The following is a 17,247-nucleotide window of genomic DNA, read 5'->3' on the forward strand; positions in this document are numbered from 1 at the left end:
TTTAAGTCTGCTGTATCAGCTACTGAAATGGATAAGACCTCAAAGTTTTGACACATTGGATGCTACAATATTCAAGCATAGCACAAGGCCACAGGCTATTCCACAGCTTAGTTTCCTTTAGTTGTATTAGAAATTTTCCCCCACCACAGCAGAAAGCAAACAGTGAGAGAATTAATAAATACTCTCCCTCCAAAAACAATTCTTTACTTTCTTCAGATCTTTGAAAATTTCGGTGTTCTATTTAACTATTCAATTCAGAGATTTAGGAATATCTTTAGCAATTTAGAAGGGAAAAAATTCTGCCTTCTCCTGGAGAAAGCAAAGCTTGCAGATCTCTGAATGCATTCTGCTGCACTTCCATGCAACTTCAGGCACTTGGCAGGTTACTATCAGAAATATAAGCAAAAAGAAGAGTGCAATGTACAATACACATCCTCTAGTCCAATGTCAGTAGCAACACAATCAAGGTCTTCCCATCCACCCCAACAAATTCTACATGTGAATAGATTTTTTTTTTTTTCAATCAGCCTTCCTCCTCATCATATTGAACATTGAAGAACCACCTACATAAAAGCAGAAGTGGGACCAGAAGCCAAACACAGCCCTTTGTTCTCGTTGAATGTACAGCAGACTGAATTGAGTTGTGGGATTCCTGACTTACTGTTATCAAAACTTTCCAGAGCCATTTGGCTTTCACTGTTACGGATCCATAGATCCATTACTTCCTTCCCCCTCCCCCCCAAGAGCCTTCAAGCAGCAGCTTCTGAGAACACACCAAATGCTCTATGAGTATACCCTAGTCAGGCAGGCATCTGTGTTCCTGTGTTCCAACAGCTCACATGACAAAAGTATCAGTTCGTTAGAGAACATTCTATTCCTACAAAGACATAAAAATTATTTTTCTAAGAACTTTCACTGCCATTTTTATTTTTTTAACATTTCTATTATTAACAAGCAGCATTCTTGATATATTATCAGTAATGATTTACAGTGGGGAGAAAAACAGCTACTTATCAAGTACACACCTGGTAATAATAGCCCATGATGTAGGTAGGCTGCAAACAGCATTATACAAAGGCTTGTCCATTTCCTTAACAGCACTGGCTGTTATCCTTGTGCCAGTTCTATTTTAGAACAAATTCAAAGCTACCTTATGAATCAAGCACTCCACCTTTATCAGCTACTCAGACTCCACCTGTGTATTCTGGGGATTATATATCTGAAACATTACACAGCTGTGAATGCCATAAAATTGTTTTTCTAATACCAGTTAAACAGAAAATAACATTCATACTCTTTCCTATTAATTCATCTTGGAAGTTTAAACTTTTATTTTTAAATGCTATGTATGTTTAATCATTTATCTGGAAAAGACCACAACTATTCAAATAAAGGCATTAATGTCAGAAGGCTTCCACAGTTAGAGAAGTATTAGGAAAGCACAAGGTCTGAATCAAGATGAAAACAGCACATCAAAAGGATGAAATAGTTTGGTCAAGCGTAGAAAATAGGAAAATTTTTGGAAGTAATATATAACTACTTTTCAAGTAGTTAAAGTACGTCTCATAAAGAGGTGTTACTTTCATCCTGTTTATGTGAACAGCATGAGAAATCTACTGTGCATTTGCCTGATATTATTTCTTATGTAAGAATTTGATGTGATATCTCATGACTTTATCTTCTTTATACTAATTAGCTTTCTAAGCCTTCTTGAGAGTTTTACCTAGTTAGGAACAAACGACACCAAAGATAAATAATGTTACATTAAAAGCACTCTCTGAAGACAACCAAAATGTTTCCCTATACTTCTTTCATTTCATGGTATTTGGCTTCCTTCTATTCTGCAATTACATTTGAAGTACACAGGAACATTTCACGTGTCAGTGCTTTTGGATGAACATCAGTAAAGGAATTCTGGAATGTCTGGCCATTACCCCTCAGTTTCACTCTGCGTATTATACATATTGGTGTGGTCTTGTCCTTATTTAAAAAAAATACAACTGACACAATATCTTAATGTTTATTTTACTTTCTGAAATAAGAAAAGCAAATTTCTTTCATGTCATTTGATTCTTACGAAAACCATGTTCATAAATAGATTTTTTTAATTTTCTTTTTTAATAAAGAACTCCTTCTGCATTTGCAATCTGAAACACCATTCACTGTTTTTTTGGCAAAGAGATTCCACTGAATATGCATAAATCTGTATTGTTTCAGGTGCTGGAAAGCAAATGTGCCTGCAGAACTAAGAAATTCTCACTCCAGATGCTGACCATTTGCATGAATCATCTTTAAGAATCTAATCATATATACAAAAGCAACGGAACTCCAGTCTTTATAGGATTCTTCAGCTGAGTTCAACATGACAGAAGTGTGGGAACAGCAATTTACATGCGCAGCATCAGGAAATTCACTAGGAGAATACGGCGTATTTCTTCTCTAGTTCTTCAACAGAAGTATCTTTCAATCCCATGTGTTTCAGATGACTGAACAGCACCTGTGTAACTTAGAAAGGAAAATCCCAACAGGAAATGTTATTTCTGTGATTGAGAGTCACAATTTAAATTAGTCCACTGAGAGTAGAAGTATTACTATATAGCTGAAATATGAGTATTTTTTTCACAATACGAAGAAAAGTAGTGAAGACCTTGCTTTGTTTGATGCTCATGAATTGGCTAACAATACTTCTTTAAACAGCTATACAATCCTGAGAAAACAGATTTTATTTTGTTTACTATTTCGGCACTACAGCATTAACTGCAAAGGTAAAAGTTAATGCTGGATGGCAAATAAAGCTTAGTTTGGGTTATGGTATTAAGGAAATTCCTAAGTAGAATTTAGTTGTGCTTCAGTGAGTCAAATAAGTAACTTTATTTTAAGTAGAGATCTAAATCATAAACCAATCTAAGCAGTTTCTTGAGAATGTGAGAGGCAAATTCAGAGGTTTAGAAAAGCTTCGTTTTTGCCAACAACATTAAGTCAGAATAGCCAAGAAATGGTCTTAAATTGTGAAAAGTCAGCTGGTACACCTAGACCTCAGAGCTAAGACCGCACACAGATTCATTCAGCAGGACAAGAGGAAATGGTTTTAAGTTGAAAGAGGGAAGATTTAGGTTGGATGTTAGGGAGAAGTTCTTTACTAGGAGAGTGGTGAGGTGATGGAACAGGCTGCCCAGGGAGGTTGTGGATGCCCTGTCCCTGAAGGTGTTTAAGACCAGGTTGGATGGGGCTCTGGGCAACCTGATCTAATAAACGTGGACATTTGGTGGCTCTGCCAGACAGGGGGACTGGAGCTTCATGATCCTTGAGGTCCCTTCCAACCCAGGTGATTCTGTGATAAATTTGTAGCATCATTGAGTGAGAAGCTGAAATGCTAGTGGAGGCTATTTTATCAGATTAAAATGAGACAGTATTATTGACAAAACTAAGGAAGATTTAGCTGTAGCTTTTTGAGTCTTAAGCAACCACAAGATGATGAAAAATAACAACACTTCCCACATCAACCTCTAAAAAGCATAGAACCAGACAAGTAACTGATCTTTAATAATTATTGAATGGAATAAACAACAAGGCTAGCACTATATTTTACATTTCTCTTGCTAAATTTGTCAGTATCATGACCTATGTTTAAAATGATGGTACTGAATTACTTACTTTTCTTCTCTGATCCTGACATAAACATTACTGCCATATCAAATCTTTTTAATTCAGATAGCCTTTGGAGGATTTCAAGGATGAGTGATGGCTCCTCTTTCCTGGAGAAGATTATTAGAAACATAAAAATAACTACTGTTCATTAGAAAGATTCAGTTGCTGCAAGCAATATTAAAGATGTCAGGAACAAGAAATGAAAGGATCTTTTGCTTTTCATTTGTCCTGTTCATTCTTCCACTGACTAAGCAAAGAGATAAATACTCAGAAATCTTCATGCAATTATACTTTAACACAGAGCAAGAAAAGAGAAATACAGAAAAAGAAAGTAATGGACTGATGCAAACAGACTGCTGTTGAGGCACAGAACAGTTTTATGATTTAATGTTTATATCTTGCCCTAACAAGCATGACATTAGTTACCGTCATTTGTTCCCATACAGTACATTCTTAGACTGTGTTAATTTTACATTCTTCTGGATAACAAGTAGTAATAAGCAGTCATTGTCTTCACTACAAATGCTTATGGAAAAAACAAACAAATAAAAACAAACAAAAAAACTATATCTTGTTACTTTTATTTCTCCATCCAGAAGAAAAATACCTTTTACCTCACTGAAAACAGATTAAGCTTCTTAACCTTTATAAGTCATATTACAAATATAGGTCCATAACTCTTAAAAAAAACATCATGTTTCACACATATTATATATATATGTATATATATATATACATATATATACATATGTTCATAGAAATGGAAAGAAAACCTAGTATTTATTTTCATTTGCTTTTTTCCATAGAACAACCTAAAAATATTTTCTATGTAGGATCTCAGAGTAATAAGCAGGAGTGGCACGCTGCCTCCAACAGGCAAAATCAACTTTAAGAAATCAAACTAGATGGTAATTTAAGAAATAATTGTCACCTCCTTTCTTATCAGAATATCTAAGTCCAAGGAGGTAACTAAAAAATTCAGAGTGCATCGCAAGCTTAGCACAGAAAAATGACTACCTGCTTTTCTTAGGTTTAGGTTGATAGGAATAGTTGACAATGTGCAACTGTGTGTGATAATGGAACACAAAAACTACTTCACACGTCTTAATAAACAGTTGCTAATGCTACACAGCAGGACTAGCTTCAGTAGAGGCTATTTATTTCTCTCTTTTCTGATTTTTCAGTACATGTTTAATTAAGGAACAATTAAATGACTCCAAGTATTGCACCCTCAATAACTCTGTAAGCCCAAAGAAAAATAACTCTGCAAGTGCAAATGTAAGGAGGAGGAGGGGAAAACAAACAAACAAAACCAACACAGAATAGCAAGAAGTGAAAGACAAAGGAGAAGCCAAACTTACTCAATGTAGAAGTCGTGTAGAATTCTCAGTATCTGGTTAAACAAATCTGGATCTAAGGATTTCTGGAACAGTTTTGGATAAATTGAAGGCTCTATTTGCTTTGGAAAAATTAGAAAGGTGACATTACAACCCACAACAGCCATGAGAATAAGAAATGAGAGCTTTTTGGATGTCTTGGGCAATGTCAAAATCACATAAGGGCAAAAAAATAAACTAAAAAAATTACTGTTGTATATATTGACTTCAAACATTACTTTTGTACGTCTTTATCTTGAAAAGTTATTGCTAAGCTCTTTAAAGAAGGATTTTAAGCAATTATTTTGTTAACCAAAATATATATAAGCAGAAGCAGATGTTAACAGATCATTGTGTTTCATGTATTTGTTTGCTTTAAAAAGAATATTGCTCTAATTAACATAGAAACATTAATTCGAGACATAAAAATTTAACATGGCTATGAATGTATTTAAGAGTTTACAGATTTAAAGCTTATGTTTGAAGCAAGACAGATTACATACAGAGACTGTTCCCTGAGGGAAATGAAAGGGCAGGCACACAACTATTCAAAACTCCTATCACACTATCTATTATGTGAACATAGTTATAGAAAGGGATTACTGTACCCTGATAATTTAATGTTGCTACCCTTAAGTCTGCACTGTAGCCTCAACATTAAAGAAACTGTCACTCAGTACTACAGTTCATACCTTCAGGTACAAGTACATTTTTTCTGGGCAGTCTTTCAACTTTCTGAAATCAGATTCAAGCTGGAAAGAATTTGCAGGAATGGTAGGGACCGGAGATGCAGATCTAAATGATGTTTTGTTTTCTTTTTCTATCTGTTTGTTCACAGATGGATGCAATACTGATGAAATTCCTTTGACACCAGCAGGGAGCCTGGAGGAAGAGTTTGAAATATGTAATCTACAAAACATTTATGGAAGTCTTTGCAGTGGGATCTAACTAGAGACCTTTCAAATCCTGAAAAAGCTACAGTACATTCATCTGTAAAATTAAAAAGAAAGAAAAGCTATAAAATTAAGTAAAAATTAAAGTAAAATAAAATAAAGCACATATTAAAAAATCCCAAAACATTCAATATACAAAAGATTTATACTCATTTAATCTTTTCACTTACAAATATACACAGCAGTTCCCTATTTATTTTTTTTTTTTGTAATAATTGACAGAAATCTATACCATAAAAATGCAAACAGCTGCAGAAAATACTACATTTTCTGCAGTTTCATAATGCAAAATAATATCTGTACGTCCTAGTTCTGGCAAAGAGTTTATTTTCTTTACAGTAGCTGATACAGCTAAAACAGCTAATGTTTCAGTTGCACTGAGCTGAGAAGTTTTCACCATGTGCTGTCCTGCTAGTGAGGAGGGTAGAGGTGCACAAGGAGCTGGGAGGGAACACAGCAAGGACAGCTGACCCAAACCAGCCAAAAGGGTGTATGTGAAGGTATATTTTTATTCCATATTTTGTTAGGTAAGAAAATATATTTTCAGAATTTTTCTTTTTCCTTCAGGACTTCATACTAAATCAATCTGACTCAGCTGAAAAGGCAAGGGAAAATGGTTCTCACAGAAGTCTTCAATCAGGATCCCGTAAAAGATATTAAGACAGTAAGATAACAATGGTGCATATACGGTTTTCCTAAGCAGACAAGCAGAGTTCCAACACTTAGCTGGGACAGCTGTTTCTATGTTTCAGCCAGACTATCTAACACAATGAAATACAGGAACCCTGAGCAAAGCCAAAGTTACCAGCTGCCTGCTCAGAGGAAGAAAAGCTTGCGACATTGTCACCTGTTCCTTTTCTCTCACTCAACCAGCTTGCAAAGAATGTTTCAACTCTACTTAAGAATACACTTTGAATTGTTAAAATACGAATCATATTTAGGAAAGAAAGTACACCTGGGAGAGAACATGGCATATAAGAAAATGTTACAATTGTATTCATATTCTAAATATAGGGACACTTTCTAGTCTCTCATCTGATGCTAAACAGATCTTATCTGTTTCAACTACTATGCAATCAATGAGGATGTGTAATAACTGCACGTTTCTTTGAACATTTTTAAAATTCAAATTCTCCAAATTACTTTCTGCAATCATCACACATCAAAATCTCACAATGAAGGTCATATTTCAACTACATTTACCCTTTTAAAGGAAGATCAGAAATTTTATACTTACTGTGGTGACAACACATCTGTGATTTCTTCAATCTTCAATTGCTTTGCTTTTGGAATATCTACTGAAGTTAACTGATTGTCCTGATCTAGATTCTCTGTTGTTTCAATACTCACTGAATTCTTCCAGTTATTAACTAAAGAAGTAGAGCTGGAAAAATCACTATTCAGCATGTCATCATCAACTTCTTCAACAGCTATTCTTCGCAAAGGCTTCTAAATAGAACACATACTTGTTGTCACATGTGCAGACTTTACATCAGTGCAAACAGAGGCCTGGCTAAACTGCTAGGTCTAGTTTTAAACAATCCCATGATAATCAATTTCACTGGTGTTGGTACATGAGGAAGACATTCAATGAAGATAAATTTCCTTCAAAAAATGAAGCTTCAGGACATTCCATGGGAGGTGTGTTATATGATCACTTATCCCTCAGTAAACCAGTGTACCCTTACTCTATAGCATCTCAGAATCTGCACTATTTCCCCAATAATAACTAAAAGAAAAAACAAAAGAACACCCATTATGGTGAAGAACCCCTCCCCTCAGAAATGTTGAATGGGCCAGGATAGCTTGCATATTGACCAATGACATGATCAAGCTTTGCAATTTAGCTAAACAAAAAAGTACCCATCAACGTAACCTTACCTCTCAATTTAAAATGTTAAGATTATAAATATTACTAACTCAGGCCACCTGGCTGGCCAAGTTAGATACATCACAAGGCAGTTAATCCTACCACTGGAGGGTATCCCAAGTAAATAAAATGCTTCAGCTTGTTTCAGCTCTGCATGGTTACCACAAATTCTGAATATCACCTACCACCACATTCACGAGTCTTATGACTCATTAATTAGTAGAATTTTGGAATTACTTCGCTGAATATGTCTATAGTCCAAACTGTTCGACAAATATAGGTGCAAAAATACACGGTTAAACATTCAGCAATTTAGACTTCCAGAAACGTCAGGTTTCTCTCCATTTCTAACACAATACCACTGCGAGCCTTCCCAGCAGTCTGCAAAGTGCTTTAAGTCACGTACAACTAGTAGCAACAGACAGTTTACGATTTACTTTGACAATATGCCATCTCATAATCATGCAGTGAGTGCCTGCTGCATATGAGGTAAGAAGTTACTGTTCTCCCTTGGGAAGTATAAAGAACATAGATCATTAATCTGTACCTGTTCTACCTTAACAGAACTGGTAAGAAAAAAAAAAGCCACCTGGTATTGCCTCTTAATTTAGCAGACAAAATGAGAACTGCATGTAACTACCTATTGAATTTCAGCTAATACATAATAAATTCTTCTGTCTTTCTAAAGACAGAAGTATCTGGCTATAGAGAGCACATATCAAAGAAAGGTATCACAATAATCACGCGTTTTCTATTAAAACTAACCACATGCTATGTATTTACGTAAAAACACAGACTATATGTCTATATCATATTGTCATAATTAACTCATTAATCTGACTATAACCACTGACAGTGCATACTTTAGAAATACCATTTCCTCAAAAATAGCATCCAGATATATCACAGTATATGAAGATGAAACCAATGGCTCAAACTTACTGCAGAAACCCTTTTGTGATATCAAAATAAGAGACAAGTAAGTAATATACCCTGTTAATAATGTAGTTGCTACATAAACTGAATACATCTGATGAAAAGGAGGAGGAAGTTTATCCAGAGCTTTCTTAAGTCTGCAATCAAACATGAAACTCTACTGCTTCCCCTTTACTTTGTTAACTACAATGTTAGCTATAGATCCAGGAGAAGGCTGTGAGGTTGCCTCCCCATTTCACATTATTGATATATGCATACACCATGCTTCCTGTGTGGAACTGCTTTTACTGTGGCTACTACTGAACATGCACAGAAATGTAGAAATTACGTATTTGAAAAAATATAAATAAATAAGTAACTTCAAGCTGTGCATATGCAAGGCATATTCATGAGAAGACACAAAGAAGCAAGAATTGAACTTTAACTTAAATTCCATTTTAACTTAAACTCTACTTTTCTCATCATTACAGACAGTGATTCACAAAAGCAAAACAAAACAAATGCCAAAAAACACCAAACTTACTGTTGATTTCTGGTTTAAGGGATTATGAGAAAGTTTCACTATATTTTTTATTTCGGATTCTTTTATCAATACTGCAGGATATTCTTCATGACATGACTGTTCTTTCTCAGCTAATTCCTGGGAAAAAAAACAAACAAAAACCAAACCCCACAATAAGTAGTCCACAAAGATTAAATAAAAATTCAGGGAGAATTATGTTAAAATTTACATAATAAAGAATGAAAGCACTTATTCTAGGTTTACAAAAAAAGACACTGGTATACATACATTCCTTATTTTAGTGAGTTCATTTATTGCTTGCTTATTTCCAGGTTCCAGCTTCAAAACAGCTTCAAAATCTGAGTGAAAAATAACACAGGAAAACTTCAGGCATTTCAAGTTACAAAGTACTCATAGCACATTATTAAGTCCTCTGTTTCTTTATATAACCATAAATTAAAGTCAGGTAATTCATCCCAAAGTTTTTAATCATAATTTAGCTTCAAACACATTTTTCAAACTACTTCTTACTAGCTCTAAATAGCAATAGTTGTAATTCCACACAAGCCTGTTATCCTATCACAAAGCAATAAAGTTGCATACACATTCAATTAAAAAAAATAATATTAAAAAAAATAAATCAAAATCCATCCATCTTAACTTCTGCGCTGATAACCTCAATTAGTCAGAAATGAATTCAATTATTATCAAAAGATACCTATATCTATATCTATATATATATATATATAAAAAGAAATATATAAAAAAAGAAAAATCAGGATCTCCTACTCATCTATGTCTTCGACTTAACTCCATCTGTTCATCACACTAAGGCTAATTCAAAGTCGTACCTTGCATAGCTTCTTTTAGCTTTCCAAGAGCAACTCTTGCAGCCCCTCTTCTAGCAAAAGCTTTAGAATAAGATGCGTCTAACAGAAGAGCTTGTGTACAGTCATTTTCTGCCTCTTCATATCTCAGCAAAAGAACAGTATAAAATTAATAAGAAGCTTCAGAAGCAGCTATCAGCTTCAGCTGAAGAGACAGAGTTATTCAAAACAGTAAAAACATGAAGACCTTAATTATCCATACACAGATAAATACAAATCACTGGGACAAGACGGGAGAGAAAAATGAACAAAATAATAAAGAGCATATGGTTTTTATGGTCATTTACTTTTGTTGTAAGATAAAATCTCATTATAGTTATGTTTGACTATGACTATTCAGTATAAAGCATGCATTTCCTAATGTTCCTGGATTATTTCAGTAACAGGCTATTAAAATTAAATACATTGTATGTACATGTCTTCATTACTAGCATTCGAGAAGTAAGGAGTTTCTTCAGAGAATAATCATCTATGTACTCCCTTTCAAATTAGAAGTTATAATCTAATTACTTATTCAGTGCAATATTTAGTAGCTGATAGTTGTTGGGTTTTTTTAATAATCTAAAGAGACTAAGCTTGGGGCAGGCTCTTTGAAAAAAGATTAATATGTAGAATTTTACATGTGAAAGAATGAAAAATGTCATTTAAGTTTTGCCATAATTTCAAACTGATGATGTTTTATTTTCTCAGAACTTCTTTCCTATGAGATACATTTGAAGATCACACTGAATATTAGGAAGAACTGGAGTGACTGTAATGAAACTTGGGTGAAAATCCCCTGGATCATTATTTTTTTCTGGTTCATAGAGGAAAAAAAGAAACCAACAGTATAGTACATACAATCCAACTTACTTCTGTATCTTGAGATAGGCCATGGCTCTGTTAGCTGGTAGAAGTGCATTGGTGCCATCTGCTGCTATACCACGTGTATAACATTCTATAGCAGCCTCATACTTTCCTTCTTTGAAATAACCATTACCCTGTTATATTTAGGAGAAAAAGTAACATTGAGCAAGACTGAGTGCAATTGGCTTTTCTTAGACAAGGTCACAAAAATCAAGATGACAAAATGTTCCGGTTAAAGCAGGCATTTACAGTGTATTTATTTTTATACAATCTCTGTGCAGACAGACCACAAAAATCTACTTTTCCAGTACTTCAAAGATTAAAGGCAAATGCTACCTGTACAATTTGAGGTGATTAGAGGCATACATTAGGTAGATAAAAGGAACAAAGAGAGGTGACAGTAAAGAGATTTTAGTCTACTGAAGTGCAGCAGCAGTAGTAGCGTTGAATGATTGCTGGTCTGTGCCTGGCAGCATTGAACTTGTCAAGTGTGAATTGCAACCTTTTCTTTTTTTTGATAGCAGTAGCAAAGATGACATTTTTTTACTCTTGATGAGCAGTTTAAGCCACTCTCTACTGAAACTTAATAGCATACAGGGTGGTGAGGCACTGCAACAGGCCGCTGACACATGTAGTGGATGTCCCATTCCTGGATGTACTCAAGGCCAGGTCAGATGGGGCTCAGGGCAACCTGACCTAGTAGTGGGTGGCAACCACTCTCAAGGCAGAGGGTTGGAACTATATGATCTTCCAACCTAAGCCATTCTATGATTTCTTTACTGTGGAGTTTTTTGTGGTGTTTTTTTTTTTTTCCTTCTACTTAAAAAATGTATGCTGTATTTTTTTTTCCTACAGTGCATACCAAGCATCCTGTATTTACAAAATTCAGAACAGAATCAAGTTTAAATTTGTGTATTTGTATGATTAATAGTACAATACAACATTTTACTTTGCTAGTTCAACTGTCCAATCAGAAGATGCAACTTACCAAATCTTTTTCTGTAATAGCTTTCTGTTTTAGCTGCTCTTCTTCAATGCACTTTTTCTCGTTGTCTGTTAATTCTGATCTGACCACTTCTTCAAACTCTTTTTGTTCTGAGCTTTCAGACGAAAGAGCCTGTAAAGGTATCACTGTTTCTCAATATGCATTTCCCTCACACATTTTCAGAACAGAAACTAGAATATATTCTAGACTTCTAAACTGTAAAAATCTGCCAAACATTTTAACACAAGTTCAACTTACAATAAGAATGCAAATTGAAGAGATCCCCCTAAACTGTTCTCAAAAATGCATTTTGATGTGGGCTTGAGAGTAGGGATAGTACTTAGTAAATAAAAGGAATATAATTTCTGAGGCATATTCCAAACTCACATTTCTTCAATTATTGGAGACTTTGGGTCTTCATTTTGAAAAGAAATTTTCAAAAATTTTCAAGACTACAGCTAAAGAGGTAATGCTAGGTCACCTTCTGTTCATCTAGGTTCATCACAATCAACATGCTTTCACTCTTATCAAAGAGGGAATAGAATATTGTTTCACTAGGCTTAAACTTGCTTTCTAGTTTGGCACAGCAACCAGTGGAACTGTACCCGGTCTACCACTTCGGCTTTAATCTACAGACACGAGGACACAATTTCTCTCACATGCACTAGCGACTTTGTACCAAAAAGCTACCTGTGACAAGACACAAAAAGAACATTAACAAGAAGTTGGAAAAACACCTGATGGGAGATGATAAGCCACAGAAGTTTCTGGGCCTGCTCAGTCAGTCTGCCAACCCACCATTACAACAACATATATACATCCACTCCAAAACTAGATGCAATTCAGTTACAAATTTTGACCTCATTGATTTTCAAATGTCAGAAAAAGACTGAGCAGTTTTGTTAAATACAGCTCCTGTTATAAGTTAATAACTATATAAAATGAACAGGATGAATTTAGTTAGGTTGGGGTCTATCATCTATCCAATGGCTGGATGAATGTGAAGAGGAAAGCAACCTGGGGGTTTTGGTTGATGCTTGGCTGAACATGAGCTGACATTGTGCCCAGGTGGCCAAGAGGGCCAACAGCAGCCTGACATGCATTAGAAATAGTGTGGCCAGCAGGAGCAGGGAGGTAATCATCCCCCTGTACTCAACACTGGTGAGGCTGTGACTCAAGTATTGTGTTCAGTTTTGGGCCCCTCACTACAAGAAAGACATTGAGGCCCTGGAATGTGTCCAGGGAGGGGCAACAAGGCTGGTGAGGGGTCTGGAGCACAAGTCTTATGAGGGGCTGAGGGAGCTGGGATTGAGGGAGCTGGAAAAGAGGAGGCTCAAGGGAGACCTCATTGCACTCTACAGCCTCCTGAAGGGAGGATGTGATGAGGAGGGGTTTGGCCTCTTCTCCCAGGCAACAAACAGGACACAAGGAAAAGGCTGTAAGTTGTACCAGAGGAGGTTTAGATTAGACATAATGAAAAACTTTTTTTGTCAGAGAGTGGTCAGGCACTGGAACGGCAGCCCAGGGAGGTGGTGGAGACACTGTCCCTGGCAGTGTTCAGGAGGCATCTGGATGAGGAGCTTCAATATATGGTTTAGTGGCTTGTGATAGCAGTGGTTATGGGAGGACAGTTGGACTAGATGATCTTGTAGGTCCTTTCCAACCTTGTGATTCTATGATCAATCTTATTACCTGTTCAATTTTCTTCAGTTCACTTTTTGCTTCAAAGTTGTTGGCATCCAGCTCTAAAACTTTTTCATAATCTATCAGAAAACAACATTTCAGGTAGGAATTAGAGGTTAGCAACAAAAGCATAAAATCAGAGCATTCCTTTGAGATAACCCCCTTCTGTAGTTACCTAAAAATCCTGATGTTACAAACATCAAGTTATTCTAAGATATTTAGTGCTGAAGTATCACGTAAGTATTGACAACTACAGCAATTATTTTGACTTGAAGCTTGAATTTTATCTTGAAAGAAAAATGTTGGATGGCTTACTATTGTTTATTAGAAGGAAATGAAACCTAAATTCCTATACCAAATATGCATGTCATACAAGCTTTAAATAAGTACACAGGTAAACAGTGTATGTTTTTTAAGGAACGTGTTAAGAAAAATACCCACCTTCTTTAGCACCTTGAAAATTTTTCAAAGCAAAACGAGCAGCCCCTCTTCTGGCATAAGCCTTCGTGTAATTTTTATCTAAAGCAAGTGCTAAATTGCAATCAGATTCTGCAACAGAAAACCTATCAAAAACATGAATGAGTTAGTTTGTACACATTTAGATAACAAAACCCAAAACCTTAGGAAGATACTTCGAACCTTTACAGGCTTTTTCTAAAGTCAGAATCTTCCAGGCTTCTTGAGAGATATAGCACAAGTGTTTAAAACAACTTTTGATTCAGAATACATCAAATCAGGAAAGGAAAGAAGACAGCCAATGACCAGCTACTGCAACAAAGAATATAAGCAACTCCCTCATACCCTTTCTTCCCTGAAAATAAATTAGAGCCCTAGAAACAGTGCTGATAGAAGCTGAAAGGTAAACTATAAAACCACACAACTGAAGATAGCACGTCAAAGAAAAAATATGATTCAATAATACAATTCTTACTTTTTCATTCTATAAAAAGCAGATGCTCTGTTTGTGGGCAATACTGGATTGAATGGATCGGAATGCATCCCTCTAGTGTAGCACTTTATAGCTTCATCAAAGTTTCCTTGTTTAAAGTATTTGTTACCCTGTGAGTAGAAATAAAGGAGTAATCTTAGCAAATATTATCTTAGCAGAGATATTAATAATTTTTTATTTAAAAGATATAAGTCAACACTTGTATTTTAGAATGCTCAAATGTTTTTAATAACTCTCAGAAAATATGGTTTTACTATGAAATATTTCCTGTAACTAAAATGTCAGTTTGGTTCATGTAGGAATTCTAGATAGCGTTTTAATTTCTTAATATAAGAACAATGCCAATATACTGGCTGTTATTAGCTGTACATTAAGTAGAACCTGCCATCATCAGTGACGAGAAGAAAGAGAAACGCAGTCAGAATTTTAAATGTTGGAGTAATGGGAAGGAAAACAGACTTCAAAAAAGTCTGAAGAGAAAGCAGGAACATTCCAGTCTTATCTTAGCGAGCACTTTAAGAAGAAATTATAACAGCTCCCATGTTTAAGTTGTTTTTTCACAAATAGTTTGTATATAATAAGCATTGGTAATTCTGTATAACCTTTTCCTTTTCTGCAAGAGCCTTTTCTTTATCTATATGAATTCCATCTTCTTCAGAGTCTGATTCTGGAGATACAGAATCATGAGTACTATCATCTTTATCAAGTTCTTCCAGTATTTTATCCTGAAAATAAATAATAAAGCATTATCTTTATAGTAACTTAAAAATACAAAATAAATCAAGTAAAACCTTAGGAAAATAAGTCATCTGTTTAAAAATCTCTACCACTAAAGTCTTATTCATTGAGAAGTATTCTACAGTCCACAAGCAAGACATCTATGTTCTAATACCAACAGAAGTGCTTATTCTCATATTCGACTAGAATTATAATCTTTTAATAGACCTATTGTTAAAACATTCCTTCTCCCTTAAAGTCAAATGCAATCTGCTGGATGAAAGCACACTTGAAAGAGAACTGGAGTATTTCTCATTATTCCCATGCACAATCTTTCATAGGGAAAAAGTCATTTTCTTTGTCCGTACAATCTCTTGTAAACTAGGATGCTGACCTCTAAACATAACTCTCAGTACTATAAGAAAATGTGATTAAAAAACAGAATTAACTAGGGAGAAAAAACAAAAACAACCAAAAACATATTAACAAGCAATTACTCACCACATCAAGTTTTCCCCAAGCTTCATAATCATAAGACTTGATCTTGTTTTTCTTGTTTTCCTCAGTGGTTGTCTTTGATGGGACTTTACTCTTGCTTTTCTTCTTTTTCTTAAATGTTTTGTTTCGAATGGGTGGTAAGTTCTATATTGAAATAGGTACTTTATTATAAAACAGACATACAAAAGTTGCTTGTACTGAATAGTCTATGGCATCTATGTCTACACATAGGTATCTCCATCTACTGCCTAGTTTTATTTCATAAATCCAACATGAAAGCTACTGTCAGGAATTCTACAAAAAGGACAGCAATCATAAATCTTTCAATATATAGTAATAACAAGTATTACATGCATGATATGAAGTTTTAGAAGACAATCTTCTGCAGAGTATCACTGATTAATACATTAAAAATGCACAATTAATAAGTAATACTGATGCTACTAACAGAAATATTCTACAAGATCTATCAGGAACTGATAAAATATTTATCAGCCTCAAGCATTCATGACCTCCAGGCTATAGATTGAAAGCTGTGTTAGCAGCCCAATTTGCAGCCTGATCCTTGATAAACGTCAGATGAAGAACACATCAGTTCTTACCATCTATTCAGGTATTTTAAGTCAGAACATAATTTGATGAAGTTAACTGTGGTCTCTGAAATAAAACATCTGCAAACCAAGTATGTTTTTATAGCACAATTACAAACATTGACATATCTAAAAAATAGATAACCATCATCACAAGTCCATTGATTTTACCTCTTCTGGGACGCCACTCTGTTTCCTTAACTCAGAATCAACTTCTTTAATATCCTTTTCCCAGCTCTCTAATTCCCTCATAAAATCCTGCAGTTCTTCAGCATTTTGCTTCATCTGCAGCTGAAGCTCCAGTGCTTTATTTGACGTAGTCATTGCAGACTGTCAATTTACAAGAGGAGATAAGGAGATATAAGGAGATATATAATAAGGAGAATTGATAAGCATGTATTGAAAGAAGCCCGCAACTTCAAAACAACAACCAAACACATCTGGTTTACACAGTAGACGTGCTTCTAAAACAGCACGGCAAAAACACTAGACCAGATAAGACTAAGATTCTCATTGCCCCCGGGAAGCCACTCTCCACCTGCCCACCCCCACGCGAGTGCCAAGGAGACGCAACCAGGCCCCCATCACCCGAAAACAAGCCAGAGCAGCCACCACACCGCCCACATACACAAACAAAGGCCCCGCTCGCCCCCATCCCGGCCAGCCCTTCACTCCACCGCCCGTCTCATCCTTACCAGCACCGCCTACCGCCGCCGCACAGCCCGATCTCTCCCCAGGCTGTAACACAACCGCGCTCCAACAACTCCACAGCAACAGCGCATGTGTGCCCAAATACACCTCACTTCC

General features: G+C 35.5%; 1 protein-coding gene across 2 annotated transcripts; it reads right to left on the minus strand.

Moving 5' to 3' along the window:
- Positions 1 to 897: 897 nt before the first annotated feature.
- On the minus strand, positions 898 to 17,231 carry RPAP3 (RNA polymerase II associated protein 3). 2 transcript variants are annotated; one of them, XM_015855052.3, is made up of 17 exons: positions 17,136 to 17,231; positions 16,612 to 16,770; positions 15,854 to 15,994; positions 15,238 to 15,360; positions 14,618 to 14,745; positions 14,128 to 14,249; positions 13,696 to 13,766; positions 12,007 to 12,135; positions 11,025 to 11,152; positions 10,137 to 10,258; positions 9,574 to 9,644; positions 9,307 to 9,423; positions 7,215 to 7,426; positions 5,717 to 5,906; positions 5,010 to 5,107; positions 3,655 to 3,755; positions 898 to 2,505 (listed from the first exon to the last, which is right to left on the minus strand). In XM_015855052.3, exons 2-17 carry the CDS (start codon positions 16,762 to 16,764, stop codon positions 2,414 to 2,416), a joined length of 1,998 nt encoding a protein of 665 aa, XP_015710538.2. In that variant the 5' UTR covers positions 16,765 to 16,770; positions 17,136 to 17,231; the 3' UTR covers positions 898 to 2,413. The 2 variants fall into 2 exon arrangements, 1 of the variants encoding a protein (XP_015710538.2); XR_014942267.1 differs by having other exon boundaries at positions 2,007 to 2,505; positions 3,655 to 3,786.
- Between the last annotated feature and the right edge of the window lie 16 nt (positions 17,232 to 17,247).

The sequence above is a fragment of the Coturnix japonica genome, chromosome 1 (assembly GCF_054131305.1).
Source record: "Coturnix japonica strain WE chromosome 1, WE-NBRP24, whole genome shotgun sequence".
Lineage (NCBI taxonomy): Eukaryota > Metazoa > Chordata > Aves > Galliformes > Phasianidae > Coturnix > Coturnix japonica.